This window comes from Vitis riparia, chromosome 12 (assembly GCF_004353265.1).
Source record: "Vitis riparia cultivar Riparia Gloire de Montpellier isolate 1030 chromosome 12, EGFV_Vit.rip_1.0, whole genome shotgun sequence".
NCBI lineage: Eukaryota > Viridiplantae > Streptophyta > Magnoliopsida > Vitales > Vitaceae > Vitis > Vitis riparia.
The window spans coordinates 18788603-18803351 of NC_048442.1; the positions used below are offsets into that span (position 1 = coordinate 18788603).

Sequence of the window (14749 nt, forward strand, 5' to 3'; positions counted from 1 at the left end):
TAAAAATAAAAATATTAACTTAAGAATAAATTAATTATATTTATTTATTACTTAAATTAATTTTTATTTTAAATTATACTATTAAGTTATTTTATCTATACACTTAATTTATTTAATAATTTAAATTAAGTTATTAAATAGATTTAAATTATTAAGTTCGCTTAACCGGCACCCACCACCGTCTATCTTTAAATCTTCATTAGAAAGCTTTTTTAAATTTTGAAAATAACACGAGAGGAATAAGACAAAACTCCAAAAAAATATATTCCAAAATTATTCAGAATATTTGTATTTTTCTCAACTTCATGAGGACTCAATCTCCGCCAGGTGTCCCTCATCGAAGTATATTACAATAAATTGTATAAAATAATTTTTTTATTAAATAAAAAAAATATTTTTATTTATTAAATCACATGCTTCAAAAAACTAAAAATAATATTTGGAGGGGTGGGATTCATCCTTATCTAACTCTCCAATTTCAAAGCCATTTCGACGCCAACAGCTTTCTCAATTTTAGAAAACGTTTTCTTCATCTTCACATGACATTCTCTTTCTCCATATAAACCCCTGTTCTCTTCTCTTCCACGTTAAGTAATTCTCTCTTCAAACCCTAAAGCTCTTGGTTATACTGGATATGGCGTCTGGATCATCTGGTCGAGCGGGGTCCGGTTCGAAGGGGTTTGATTTCGCGTCCGATGATATTCTGTGTTCGTACGACGAGTTTTCCAATCAGGAGAGCTCTAATGGGACTCACTCCGATCCCGCTTCTGGAAAGGTGGTGTTCTGATCCTCTAATTGTAGTGGTTCTTCTTGTAATTTTTTGTTTCTAAAGTTTTTACTTGGGGGATTTGGAGTTGATCGGGGGAAGAGCTGGACGTGGATGTAAATTTCTGGTTTTGATTATCTGGAGTGGTGGTGGATTTGGGCGGTGAGGAGATCTGATTGATTGAGTTGTGGAAAACCCTAAGTTGACACTGCAGGTTGAAACGCGGCGTTGTGTTGCCGACAAAATTGGGGGAAAACAGGGGAGTGTCGTTTTAGGTTTCCAAATAAGGAAAACTGAATAAAGCAGCTTAAGTGAAATGCTTTTTGTTCGGTTCAACTTTTGATCTTTCTTGCATCCCCAAAAAACCCAAAAAATAAAAAATAAAAGGAAAATCAATTTATTGTTGTGTCTATTTAATCAGCAGCCAAATGGTGTCTCAAGGTTTTAGATATTCTTTAGTCTGTTTGCTGATCTTCAATTATCTAAAGTTTGTGTAGCTTGTCTGGGTTGTTGCTACTTGCTTGGCGGGGAAACTTTGTCAATAGGGGTTGCAGTTATGATCCAACTGCATTGGTGAAGGTGGGAATGGAAGAATATCCATGAAGAGGTGGTCGCCTTCTGTAAATCGACAGTCTTAAGTAAAACCTCTCATCCATACTATCTCAAACTGAGTCTGCTCTAAAGGGAAGCCACAAGTAAGTAGATGGAAGCTCCCCTGTCCTGCAACCCAGTTCTGGGGCCCTCTCCAACTGACAACTGATAACTTCCATTGCCAAAACAAATAAAAAGGGAGACATAGGGTACCCTTGTCTCAGGCCACTAGAGCTTTGAAAAAACCCAAAGGGGTGCTGATACCTACTGCTGTAGAGGTGCACCATTAAATCCATTAAATCCATTTCTGGCCAAGCCACTTCTTTCCAAGAATAGCTATCAAAAAATCCCAGATGATGTGATTGTAAGTCTTCTTAATGTTAAGCTTACAAATTACACCATTGGAGTCTCTCCTCATTATAGAATCAATTGCCTCATCAGCCTTCTTTCATCAGCCATTGATGGCATAATTAAAACCAAAACATAGCATGCGGCCTTTTTTCAAACTTCCCCTTGTCATAGGACTCCCTGAAATGTTTCAAATCTTTGTCTTTCACAGTCCCAGCTGAGGTGTCTAAGGGACATCCTGTTGGTGCTAGATCTCCACTCCCCCATCAGACAACAAATTGTGAAAATCCTGAACTGCACCTTCCTTTATCTCCGCCTTGTAGTGCCAAGCCCCATTAATTTCTGATTTTAGCTAAACAGTTCCTTCTTTTATGTGCACTGGTCATTTTGTGAAAAATTTCATGTTTCTGTCTCGCACCTTCAACCAAATTGCTTGAGATTTCTATCTCCAATATACTTCTTCCAAAGAGGCCCACTTGCAATAGTCCTCTCTCACTATCCTTCCAGTTTCAGTTTCCTCTTGAGAAAGAGCTGCTTCTCTTCCCTTAGAATCCCAAAAACCCACCTTATGAAGAGCCATCTCCTTCTTGACTAACACATAACTGAAAACCTCTTTGTTCTAAACCTTTAAGGCTGATTTCTGCATTTTCAACGTTGGAGCGAAAATGAAGGTGTACAAGCCTCTAAAATTATATCCCATCCACCACCCTTTAAGCAAGTCTCTAGAACCATCTTCGTTTTACCACATATTTTCAAACTTGAAACTATCTCCCCTTATCCCTTCACCATCTAGAAGTATTGGAGAGTGATCCAATACAGGTCTTGGCAAGGTAAACTTCACCGCCTCACTAAAATGACTTCCCTACCCTTTAGACACCAAAAATGATCCAACCTTGACATAGACTAGTTGTTTGGTCCTCCACACCAAGTAAAAAGGGCCCCCATTCAGAGGAAGATCACATAACTCTTAACTCCTCAATAATCCTTTAGAATCTTCTAATGGCTGCAAACAACCTATCCCTGTTGCTCCATTCCCTCAAGAACTTGACTATGTTGAAATCACCTTCCAACATGCCAAGATCTTCCCATAGCCTTTAACTCATCCCACAAACTCTTCCTTTCCCTCCCTAAACTTTGTCCACATACCCTAGAGAAAGTCCAAACAAAGTCATCTTTGTTATACCTGGAACAACACAATATTGAAAACTCCCTCATTTCCTTCGCAATGAGCTCCAACATCCTACTGTTCTAGAATGCTGCTACTCCTCTGGCTGCACCTCTAGCTCCCACAGCTCCCTATTTTAAAAATTCTTCCCTCTCCTATGCTCGGTTTTGGGTTATGTCTTTCAGATAAGGTGAATGACATCTTATTGTGTCTTTGCATAATCGAACCTTTTAGAGAAATTCAAGTGAATATTTATGTTAGCCCTGGATTCTGCAATTGCCTTTTAAGAAGCCCCAATGATGAATCAATAGTGACATCATGATAGAAATTTATTTATTTATTTTATTTTTTATCTCTATCATTTCTGTTGTATTCAATCTGCAGGGTTGATGGCTAGATTCTTGGCTTTTAACTGTCAAGAAATGTGTGACTATGGTGAAACATGCACTGATGGATGGGGGCTGGGTTGAGTTTTTTAATGAGAAAGTTGAAACTCATGGTACAGGGTGGTCTTAGATAATGTTATATTATTGCACTTCACAAATTGGATGCTGTGAGTGCCAATCCATTACAAATGAATTATGTAGTGAATAAATGCCATCCAGAGGAGAGTTTGTATGGAGAAGTTCTAATTAAACCTGATATAGGATAATCCTCGAGATTCTTTGAGGCCATTCTAAACTTCTAATCAGTTAAAGGATAGCTCAGCAGAAGAGAATACAAATAATTGTGCATACATTCCATGTAAATTGATGATAAGAATGTGATGGTAATATCAGACAATGCATCGACTGATCTAAAAATTACTAACATGACTGAAATAGATGTCTGTTGTTTTTGGGATCTCTTGATGGAGGTTACTCTTTCTAGATTTCTAGTGCAAGGTAGCTGAAGGTGATGACGCTTAATGAGAGATATTATGGTCTATCAGAAAGGATAGAATGAGAGAGATTGTGACTTATAAGTGTTTGCATGGTATAGTAAATAGGGAGTTTGATTTCTTGGTAAAGGAGAGCTGAAGAACTGGCATTGGCATTTTAACTTCTCGATTGGCCTTTTTCTGGATGATTCTTTGTCCTTGTTAGACTTCACTGATCGGTTGGGTTTGAGATATTGGTTGTTGATTGGAATTGTTGTTTTTGTTTCTTTTCATCAGTTTGACACCCCCGGTGTACTGGGACTGCAGCTGTGTGCCCCAAGTCCCCGCTCAATTTAGTCATTTCTCTTGATATTATCCTTACTTTCTCATCAAAAAGGAAGGGAAAACAAAATCCTTAACTAGCTGGTTCATTTGTTTGTGTTTGTTGTCTGTTTTTATTATTCAAGTAATCTTTTGGGATGCATCTGTTTTTGTTCCCTGATATATGCATTTATCATATTTTGTTGAATCTGAAAAGCAGGTATGCATTACTTTTAGTCTTGTTTTAATATCAAGGACATTGTTATGTACTTTCAATGATGTTGGTTTTGTTTTTTGATGTTTATTACTGGAATGACAATTGTCTCCATTAGTTTACAATTCTTGTGTTTGATAATGAGCAGGATTTTCATAAAGCCAGAATGTCGAGATCATCACTTTTTCCTGCTAGTAATGTCTATGGTCAGCACGAAGAATCATCACTCAACCAGGAGATGATTTCTACTGTTGAAAAAACTGTGAAAAAATATGCTGATAATCTCATGCGTTTTCTCGAAGGAATTAGCTCACGCTTATCACAGTTGGAATTGTATTGCTACAATCTTGACAAGTCAATTGGAGAAATGCGATCTGATTTAGTTCGTGATCATGGGGAGGCAGACTCGAAGCTCAAATCTCTTGATAAGCATATTCAAGAAGTGAGTTACAATTAACAATTCTGCATGCTGATAAAAAAATCTATATGAATATTTTTATGGTCGGAAAATCTTGTATAAGTGTTTATAGTATTGCATATAAAAAGTGGCCCTTCTTTCTGTCCATTGAATGGGTAACTGTAACATTGCATCTTAATTTGTCTTGGAAGCCATTTCCTGGGCACGTCAAGGTGACTTGGGCATCTGAATGAGTTTCTTGGATGTTTCCCATGAGTTTAAGCCATTTCCCATGAGTTTCTTAATTAAATCACAAGACAAACAAATTAGCTATGAAGCACTTGGATGTTGCTTGTTGCATCTAAGTTAGACTCCGTTTGTGTTTGACAGTGTTTTTAGAAAGCACTTTTGGCATAAAAAAAACGCTTTTAAAGAAAAATTAAGTGTGTGACAAAATTTAGAAAACACTTTCATAAAAGTTGAAAATTACTTGTAGTGTTTCTTCAAGAAACACTTTGATAGGTGATTCTCTTAATAACACTTTTATAGAAAACACGTCTACTAAGAATGCATCAAGTAGAAACATGGCTAAACACACTCTTAGTGTTGGGAATTGCATCATGGGCATGTCAATATGACTTGGTCATCTAATCATGAACTCAGGTTTAAAAATATCTACCTTAGCTTCTTTGCATGAGTTCTATAATTAAGGCACAAGACTACAAATTAGATATTAAGCGGTGGGAGGAATCTAGTTCTGCAGCTAATAAATTGTTTATTTTCCTGTAACATCTCTTTAAACTTTAAAAATGAATCTGTGTTTTTGAAAAAAGTATGGTTCCTTTGTGTCCTACAGAGTTATTGGGCACATATGCAATTCATGCCCTCATGTGTCGAGTTAAAAAAAATGTATATATTTGAAATTTACGATTTGTCCTTGAGGGTGGTGTCCATGCTCAGTAGGTTCTTGACTGTGTTGTTATGTAAAGATTAACTGAATATCATATTGTCAATGCTAGAGCATGAGATATATCGAGGGGCCAAATTTTAGTTGTTTAAACTTCAAAGAAAATTGGTTGTCCAACATGCTATCAAAAAGTCCTCCTTCCATTATGATTTTGTTTGATCACAAAATGTGATATTTTTTGTTGTTAATGCGGTTTGTAACTCCCAAGGTGAGTATGGGCACATAAAAGCGAGGAGAAGAGGTGGAGGGGTGGGTGTTGGTTGGGGTTAGAATATGATGTACATTGTGGGATCAATGGGCTTTTCAGGTTCTTTTGTCTAAGATAGGAGAATGGGGACCTAATATCAATGGGCTTTCTTATGAGGTTTTAGAGGAACAAGATTTAGCAAATCTGGAGGCCATTTCTTTGTGGATGAGGTGTTCACGACCCTTTTAGATCTTAGCAGAGACAAAGCACTAGGTCCTGATGACTTTCCTCTCCTTTTTGGCGGTTTAGTTGGGATTTTGTGAAAGAAGAGGTGATGGGTTTTTTTAGGGATTTTTATGAAAGGGGTCATTTCGTGAAGAATTTGAATATTACTTTTTTGGTCTTAATCCCAAAGAAAGGGGGAATTGAAGACCTAGAGGAATTTAGGCCTATCAGTTTGGTGGGTGCTCTCTATAAGTTGTTGGCTAAAGTTTATGTGCTTTTATTAATACAATCTCTTATCCAAAAAAGAAAAAAGTTGTTGGCTAAAGTCTTAGCCAATAGAATTAAGGTGGTTGGTAAGGTGGTCTCCAATTTTCAAAATGCTTTTGTGGAGGGAAGACAAATTCTTGTAGTTGTTCTCATTGCCAATGAGGCCTTTGATTTGTTGTTGAAGAGTAATGAAAGTGGTTTGCTTTGCAAACTTGATATTGAAAAAGTCTATGATCATGTTATTTGGGATTTGCTCCTTGTGGTCCTTAAGAAGATGGGTTTTGGGGAGAAGTGGATATTATGGATCAAGTGGTGTATCTCTTCCACAAGGCTTTCAGTTTTGGTGAACAGTACTTTGACATGCTTCTTTTAGGATTCTAGGGGTCTAAGACAAGGAGATCCTCTCTCACCCTATTTGTTTTTGTAATTGTTATGGAGGCTTGTAGTTGTTTGCTCAAGAGGGCTAAGGATGGAGGTTTCTTGCTAGGATGGAGGGTGAGTGGTAGAGGTGGAGATGGGGTGGATATCTCCCATCTTTTGTTTGGTGATGATATGTTAGTTTTGTGCAAATTGAATCAAGACCAATTGACTTACCTTAGTTGGTTGCTTATGTGGTTTGAGGCGATTTCATGGCTTAGCATTGACTTGGAAAAAAGCGAGTTAATTTCGATGGGAAGGGTGGAAATTGTAGAAGAGCTTGCCCTTGAGTTTGGTTGCAAGGTGGAAGCTCTTCTGTCATCCTACTTGGGTCTCCCCTTTCAAGTCCATGACAGTATGGGATGGGGTGGAGGAAAGGTTTCACAGAAAGCTTACCATGTGGAGAAGGCAGTACTTATCCAGGGTGGGAGGATTACCCTAATTTGAAGCACTCTTTCTAGCTTGCATATCTATTTCATGTCTTTGTTTTGTATTTCAAGGACAGTTAGGATGAGTTTGGAATAGATTCAAAGGGATTTCCTTTGGGAGGAGGATCACTTGAGCGGAAGCCACACTTAGTAAGGTGGTCCTGGTTTGTACTGATAAGAGCAAGGGTGGACTAAGCTTAACAAAGCCCTTCTAGGTAGATGGAGTTGGCAGTTATTAGTGGCAAGTGTGGGGTGGAAGAGGGAGGGTGGCGCTCCAAGGTGGTGAGAGGTAGTTATGAGGTAGGATTATAGAAAGCCATTAGAAAGTAATGGGAGCTTTTAGATAATAGAGTTGCTTTCTTAGTTAGTAGTGGGTGGAGGGTGAAATTTTGGAAGGACAAGTGTGGTGATGTGGTACTCTGCACTTCTCACCTTGCTCTTTATGCTATTGTTAATTCTAAGGACAATTGGGTGGTGGATGTTTGGCACTCGATAGGTGAAGGGGGATGTTAGGCCCCTTGTTTCTCTAGGGCCCTTAATGATTGGGAGCTAGATTTGGTGGAGTGGTTTCTCTTGAATTTGCGAGGGAGGAGGGTGTGTAGAGAATAGGAAGATAAAGTGATTTGGACAGGATTGAAAAATGGGAAGTTTTCTGTTAAAGCCCTATATTTGACCTTGGAGACAGAAAGTACTTTGTGTTTCCTGCTAGTGTAATTTGGAACTCTTAGGTTCCCTCGAAGGTGGGTTTTTTTGCTTGGGAGGCTTCTTGGGCAAAGGTGTTAACTTTGGATTGTTTAAAAAGGAGACAATGATTTTAGCAAATAGATGTTTCCTTTATCTTTAAAAGGAAGAGACCATTGACCACATCCTTATCCATTGTGTCAAGACGAGAGCGTTATGGAATTTTGTGTTCTCCCTATTTGGCGTGCTTTGGATACTTCCTTCTTTTGTTAGATACACGCTTTTAGGATGGCATGGTTCTTATGTTGTTAAAAGGCGGAAAAAGGTGTGGCGGGCAGCTCCTCTTTACTTATTTTGGACTATTTGGAAGGAAAGAAACAGAAGAGCCTTTGAGAATGAGGAACAATCCATTCAAGGACTAAAACACGCTTTCCTTTGTAATCTATGAGATTGGCCTAAGCTGTTTTTATTTTCTGGTCCTTTGATTGTAGATTTTGTGGATTGGGTGGGATCTTTTTGAGGGGGGAGTAGTTTTGTTGGCCCTTCTCCCTTTTTTGCGCTTTTAAGTGTTCATTGTATATACCCCGTGTACTTCGGAGCGCTCTTTTGGCATTTTTGTTTATAATATACTCTTGCTTTACTCATAATGAAGAAAAAAAAAATTTCTAATAGTTTAAACTTTAAAGAAATTGGTTGTCTGACAGCCAGGATTTGGAGATTCAAAAATATGTTGAATAGCATTCAATATTTTTCCCTTGCGCAATCCATATGATGCATGATATCTTATGCTTCTTATAATCAACAGAAAGAATGGTGCTTTTTCTTCTATTTTGTTTTCTGTTTGAATGGCACGATACCAAGATTGTGGATAAAGTATAACTGTTCCTTGTTCTTTCTATTCTGTATTTCCCCCCCTCTTCCCCCTTCATCCAGAAGAAACTATCTAGGGATTGTCATTTCCTCTTAATATTACCTCATTTTAGCCACTGCACTTTTGCCGCCTTAGTAGAATTCAACATAATCAGCAATCTTCTTTCTCTCTCTCATCTCTAGTTTTGATGTACATGTTCTTCCTAAGGATTGGATTTGGTTCTCCCATCAAAGCTTTAGAATGAACATCAAAGGATTTGTTAATATTTGAGGATTTATTATTTAACAAGAGTTTGCATTCCAATTTCAAGTTATGGGACAATTTTTGAACCTTTTTTTTCTGGATAAATGATTTGTGTTCAAAATCATGCTATGCATGTGTGGATACAGGTGCAGTTTCAAACGTTAGATAGTTCTTTCTGATCTTCCGTGTTAACCTGACCTGGAGATTCCAGTAGATTAGTATTCTGATGCTAGCCTGGGACATGGTCTGCTGTGCAGTTGCATAATTGAGCTATAATCTTGTTTGTTGAATATACTTTTGTTGTTTATCCTGTCTGCTCAGGATGTTGTATTCTTCAAATGAATCACCTATTTTACAATGCAACTGCAGGTCCACAGGTCAGTGCAGATCCTGAGAGACAAACAAGAACTTGCTGATGCTCAGAAAGAACTAGCCAAGCTTCAACTTGTGCAGAAAGAATCCTCTACGTCAAGTCATTCCCAAAACGAGGAGAGAGCTGCAACACCTGCATCTGATCCCAAAAAGCCTGACAAAATGTCAGATGTGCATAACCAGCAATTGGCTCTTGCCTTACCTCATCAAGTAGCCCCACAGCCTGCACTCTCCACCAGACCTGTGGAGCAGCAACAGCCTGTGGCAGCACCCACACAAAGCCCACCACAGAATATTACCCAACCGCCATCTTATTACTTGCCTTCAACCCAGTTACCAAATGCAACTGCCCAAACCCAACACCCTCAGAGTCAATATCTGCCATCTGATCCTCAATACCGGACACAGCAACTGCAGGACATCCCTAGGGTGGCACCACAGCCAGCACAATCTCAGGTGAATCAAGCACCCCAAGTCCCTTCTTTTCCTCAGTACCAGCAGCAATGGCCTCAGCAGATGACTCAGCAAATGCCACAGCAGATGCCTCAGCAGGTGCAGATGCCTCAACAACCATCTATGCAACCTCAGATCCGACCCCCAACAACAACAGTGTACCCTCCCTACTCTGCACCAGCCCAACCAACAAATGCCTCTCCTCCAGAGACGCTCCCAAGCAGCATGCCAATGCAAATGTCTTTTTCTGGAATTTCTCAACCAGGAGCCAGCCGTGCTGATACCTTGCCCTATGGGTACGGTGCAGCTGGTAGACCAGTTCCACAGCAGCCTCCACCCCAGCATATCAAGGGAACTTTTGGCACGCAGCCTGGTGATGCATATGCAGCTTCTGGGCCTCACCCTGCACTCCACCCTGGAAATGCATATATGATGTATGACAATGAAGCAAGGGCACATCATCCACCACAACCACCTCACTTCCCACAAGGTGTTTACCCTCCAGTAAGTGTCTCTTCTCAGAATCCACAGCCAACTGTAGGTAGTAATCTTATGGTTCGGAATTCAGGCCAGCCGCCACCTCGCAACCATCCCTATAATGAGTGGATTGAGAAACTGATGAACATGGGTTATAGGGGTGATCATGTTGTAAATGTGATCCAAAGGATGGAGGAGAGTGGACAGCCCATAGATTTCAACTCTCTGCTTGACAGGTTGAATGCAAATCCTTCTGGGGCCTCTCAGAGAGGCTGGTCAGGGTAAGCAATAATTGTTGCGTGTCCTAACTCATCCAATTGAAGCAACATTGATGGCGTGTTTTTTAGTCTATCGTACTTCTGAATAAGGGTGGTTTTAAATGTACTCTGTGTTTTGGTATATATGGATCAAGAGACAAAGATAATTGTATATCTGTGACCTCATTCAAATGCGTGGGCAATTGGTTGTTTTTACACCATGCTTTCATGTCTAGCAATAGAGACTTGTGCTGATATTTCAGGAATCACTAACATCAGCCATTAGTCTCTATAATTTAATCTATATGCAAGGCAAATAGAACCTTTCGACACATCACTGGTATATCTGAAGCCTGATGCAGATTGACATAAACCACTCCCCTTTGGTTCAAGGGCTGGGACCATTGCTTTCCGCCTTATCCTTATCTTTTTTCCTATTCCTAGAGCGATGCACATGTCAGTGTGCGGTGGGACTCAAGTTGGGATTGCATGATTTCTTTATATATATATATATATATATATTTTCGCCTATTCCTAGAGCAATGCACATGCCTTCTGCAATGGGACTCGAGATGACTTGATTTCAATTGTGATTAAAGACAGAATAGGTGAGTGTATTGGTGTTTTCTCACTCGCAACTAGGGATGGCAACAGGACGGGTTTTTTCGGGTACCTCCGTCCTACCCCTAATGGGGCGGGGTTTAAATTTAATAAATGAGTTTAGGACGGGTATGAGATTTTTTTTTAAACCCGGGGCGGGTTCGGGTATTGTCCTATCCCGCTCCGCCCCGTCCCGTTTACATATAAAATTAATTTTAATTCAATGAGCTTAAATTCCACTCAAGAATCCCTCTTCCCAAACCTAGAAACCCCACCATTTTTCCTTCATGAAAGCTCTCAAAACTCCACCAAATCAGATCTGTCCAATAACAATTTGATCACCGGCCTCTTACTCGATCAACACCCAGATGAAAAAACATGTTTTCCACTGCAGCAAACTTGTACCCTCTCTATGTCACTGCTAGAGGGGTTGTTGCATGTGTGAGCCATCTGTTTTCGCTTGGTTTGTGGCGAGAGGCCCAGCTTCTTATAGCTTATCACTTGGGTTAATCATGTTGTCCATGGTATCACATTGAAGCTCAGGGGGACGGGGATGGGAATTGTTTTTAATAAATGGGGTGGGGTTGGGATGGGGGCGACCTGTCCCAAACCCGCCCCATTGCCATTCCTACCCGCAACAAGGTTCAGTATTGATTGCTTAGCCAGTTTTTCTTGCAAAAGGCTTTTCATATAAAGAGTTAGTGCTGGTTATTTTTTATGTTAGAAAGAGAGAATCTATCAAAAAAGCATTCTAATTGGGTGCACAGATTTGACTGACTAGTAGGAATAAAGCTTTATTTGCAATCTTTATTTTTGTAGATGAAGTCTCAAAAGCAGAACAATCTTTATTCTCGTCACTGATTTAATAGGTTGTGGGAATGGCATTCTACTACGGTTGTTGAATAGGAATGGGATTAAGAAGACTTGGTCCAAAGACTGGAAGATCAGCCTGTTTTATTTATACCCCTAAACCTCAAGATCAGTCTCTAAGATCCACCCATAATATGAAAGTGGGTGACGAGGTCACAATTTCCCTGCACTTCCTTTCCAGTAATTTCCATCCTTTGTTCCTCTCTCAGTTTTCTCCCCAGTGCCATTCGGTTTTCAAAAGTAGCTTCCTTTCAGTTTCCCCTTGGTTATTAAAAGCTTCATTCAAGCGGACTCTGTCCAACTTTGTGTTTAAACAAGAGAACAAGTATGCCGTGGTCAAATCATAAGCTGAATAATTGTGAGGCTAGCATGATTCCTTCACTCTTTGTTTTTTTCTACGGTGACGTGATTTTTGTTTTCTGAGTAGGGCTTCCAGAGATAAGGCACAACACATTTGGATGGCCATAACGGCGGAATCAAATTGAGGTGGGCCTGCCTTGCAAAGCCTTCAGCTTGTTTCCCTGCCTTGGCTTTATGCTTCTTCCCGTGGGTTCCTTTCTTTATGACTTCCAACGGTTGGCTCGGTCAAGTGTTTTTTGAAATGGTTTTTGAGCGGGGTTTTTTAAAACTCTTTTATAAATCAAAAACTTCTACTACGTTTTAAAAATAATTTTTATTTATAATATTATATTTTTGAAAATATTTTATTTTTTTGTTTTTAAAAATAATTTTGATGGTGAAACTTGCCAACAGTGGTCAAATACGGTTAAGCCTTTTGCTTTCATTTCTACAACAAACCAACGAAATGTTTTTTCGCCCTTCGATCAAAATGCTAAATACGTGTTTGATGTATGTTCCATCTCATCTTGAGTGGATGTGAAGCTCACCAAACCCAAGGCTTTTGCGCTTGCTAAGCCTTTGAAATCCATGGGCTATTGACCTTGTCTCGGCGTGTCCGCGTCTTGTCCGTGGTTCGATTCGATCTATGATTTTTCTATTGAATAATCAACATTTGTTTCCATTGAAGTCCTCTTCGTGAAACTCCTGGTCTAATATTCTACAATCTGTTCACACATAAATTAGGGTTTCGGGCGTCGCCTTCGATAAATCCCAAAATTCTGTAAATTCATTTGCCAGATAGCCTAATTTGTAATTATTAGGCTTGAGTTCATTAAATTATTGGAAAATGTGAAGATCATTAGCCTTCATTGAGGCCGGGATGAGACCAAAATAGAAGCTTAACGCTGTAGGGTAATTTTGATTTTTTCTCCCTTTCTTTCCTTTCCCGGGACCCAAACAAAAGGCAAAACTATCTGCCCAGAAAGAAGTCAATGACTCGATGGACAAACACCTTAGCCTCTTCCATCTCTCCATCTGTCATCTTTCTGTAACGCTATCATGGGGGGCAAAGAAAAGTAAATGGGGTTAGATTTGAAGTTTTCCTTAGAAATAAAAATTAAGAATGTCTCCGTTCAATCACCGTCACCCTGTCCTTTGGATCGCTTCAAACCCCCTAATCATGAAATCCCAATAGAGGTCCGTCTGTCCGTCTGTCTTTCGTCATTTTGAAACTTTTTCCTTTGCGTTTTGACCAAATGAAATACGCAGATCTACACGTTACAGGTTGCTTAGTAGGATAAAATAATGGCAGAGGTCTCATGGGAACAGAGCCCCCTCAAAAGAAGGAAATTCAAAGGATGCCCCACTTTTTTTAAAAAAAATAATTGAATAAATATATAATTATTAATCAGTGTCATTATATTAAATTTATTGATAATAAATTTATTTTAGTTATATTAGTTGAAATCAATATTTATTTTTAATGAAATAAAAAAATTAAGTATTTTAATTTTTCTTATTTAATTGAAAAAAAAAATGAGGTGGATTTCTCTTTTAGTTTCTTTTTTCAAATTTAATTTATTATTTCAACTTTTAAGGTAAGAGTGTAAAAAAAAAATGGATTGCATGTATTTTTTTCCTTTTTTTTTTGAAAAAATAAAAAAAGTAAATTTTAATTATATTTAATTTTCTTAAATTGTATAAATTGTAAATAACATATTATAGAAATATTAACTAAAATGGAGGATAATTTGCCATGATTAGAAAATATTGATTTAAAATGAATATGCAAATGTAGAAAATTGTTTTTTTGATTAATGAAATCATGATATGAAGCATTATGAATGGATTTGTGATGGAAATGCACAAATCCAATATCAATTTTAAAATAGAAATTTGATGTAAATTTTGTTCAATTGATGTTAAAAAAGGTATTATTTGATTAAAAGAATAATTAAAAACTCACTTCTAAAAATTTAACCCTTTTTTTTATATAATTTTTTAATAAAAATAATTATTTTTAAAAAATATTATATGTAAATACTTAAAATGATAAAAAAACATTTACATAAAAAACAAGTTATATTTTAAGTAAAAATATATTTTTCAATAAAAATAATTATTTTTTTTAAAAAATTATATATAAATACTTAAAATGATAAAAAATATTTACGTAAAAAAGAGTTATATTTTAAGTAAAAATACGAGAAATGTTAGATTTACATATTCGAGATTATTTATTTTAACCGATTAATTCTAAAAAGAAAATTGTATCTTTTATTTTATTTTTAAAGATTTACCGTGAAGAAGTAGTTTTTATTTGACATAAATAATTGTTCCAATAAAAAAGGGGAGAGGAAGAAGTGGTTTTTATTTGACATAAATAATTGTCCCAATAAAAAAGGGGAGAAAAAAAAATCAAAAAGCGAAAAAC

At 37.8% G+C, this 14749-nt stretch overlaps 1 protein-coding gene across 1 annotated transcript; it reads left to right on the plus strand.

Moving 5' to 3' along the window:
- Nucleotides 1–464: 464 nt before the first annotated feature.
- Nucleotides 465–10775, plus strand: LOC117926552 (leucine-rich repeat extensin-like protein 5). The gene is made up of 3 exons (XM_034845677.1): nt 465–775; nt 4413–4706; nt 9317–10775. Exons 1-3 carry the CDS (start codon nt 635–637, stop codon nt 10532–10534), a joined length of 1653 nt encoding a protein of 550 aa, XP_034701568.1. The 5' UTR covers nt 465–634; the 3' UTR covers nt 10535–10775.
- Nucleotides 10776–14749: the final 3974 nt, after the last annotated feature.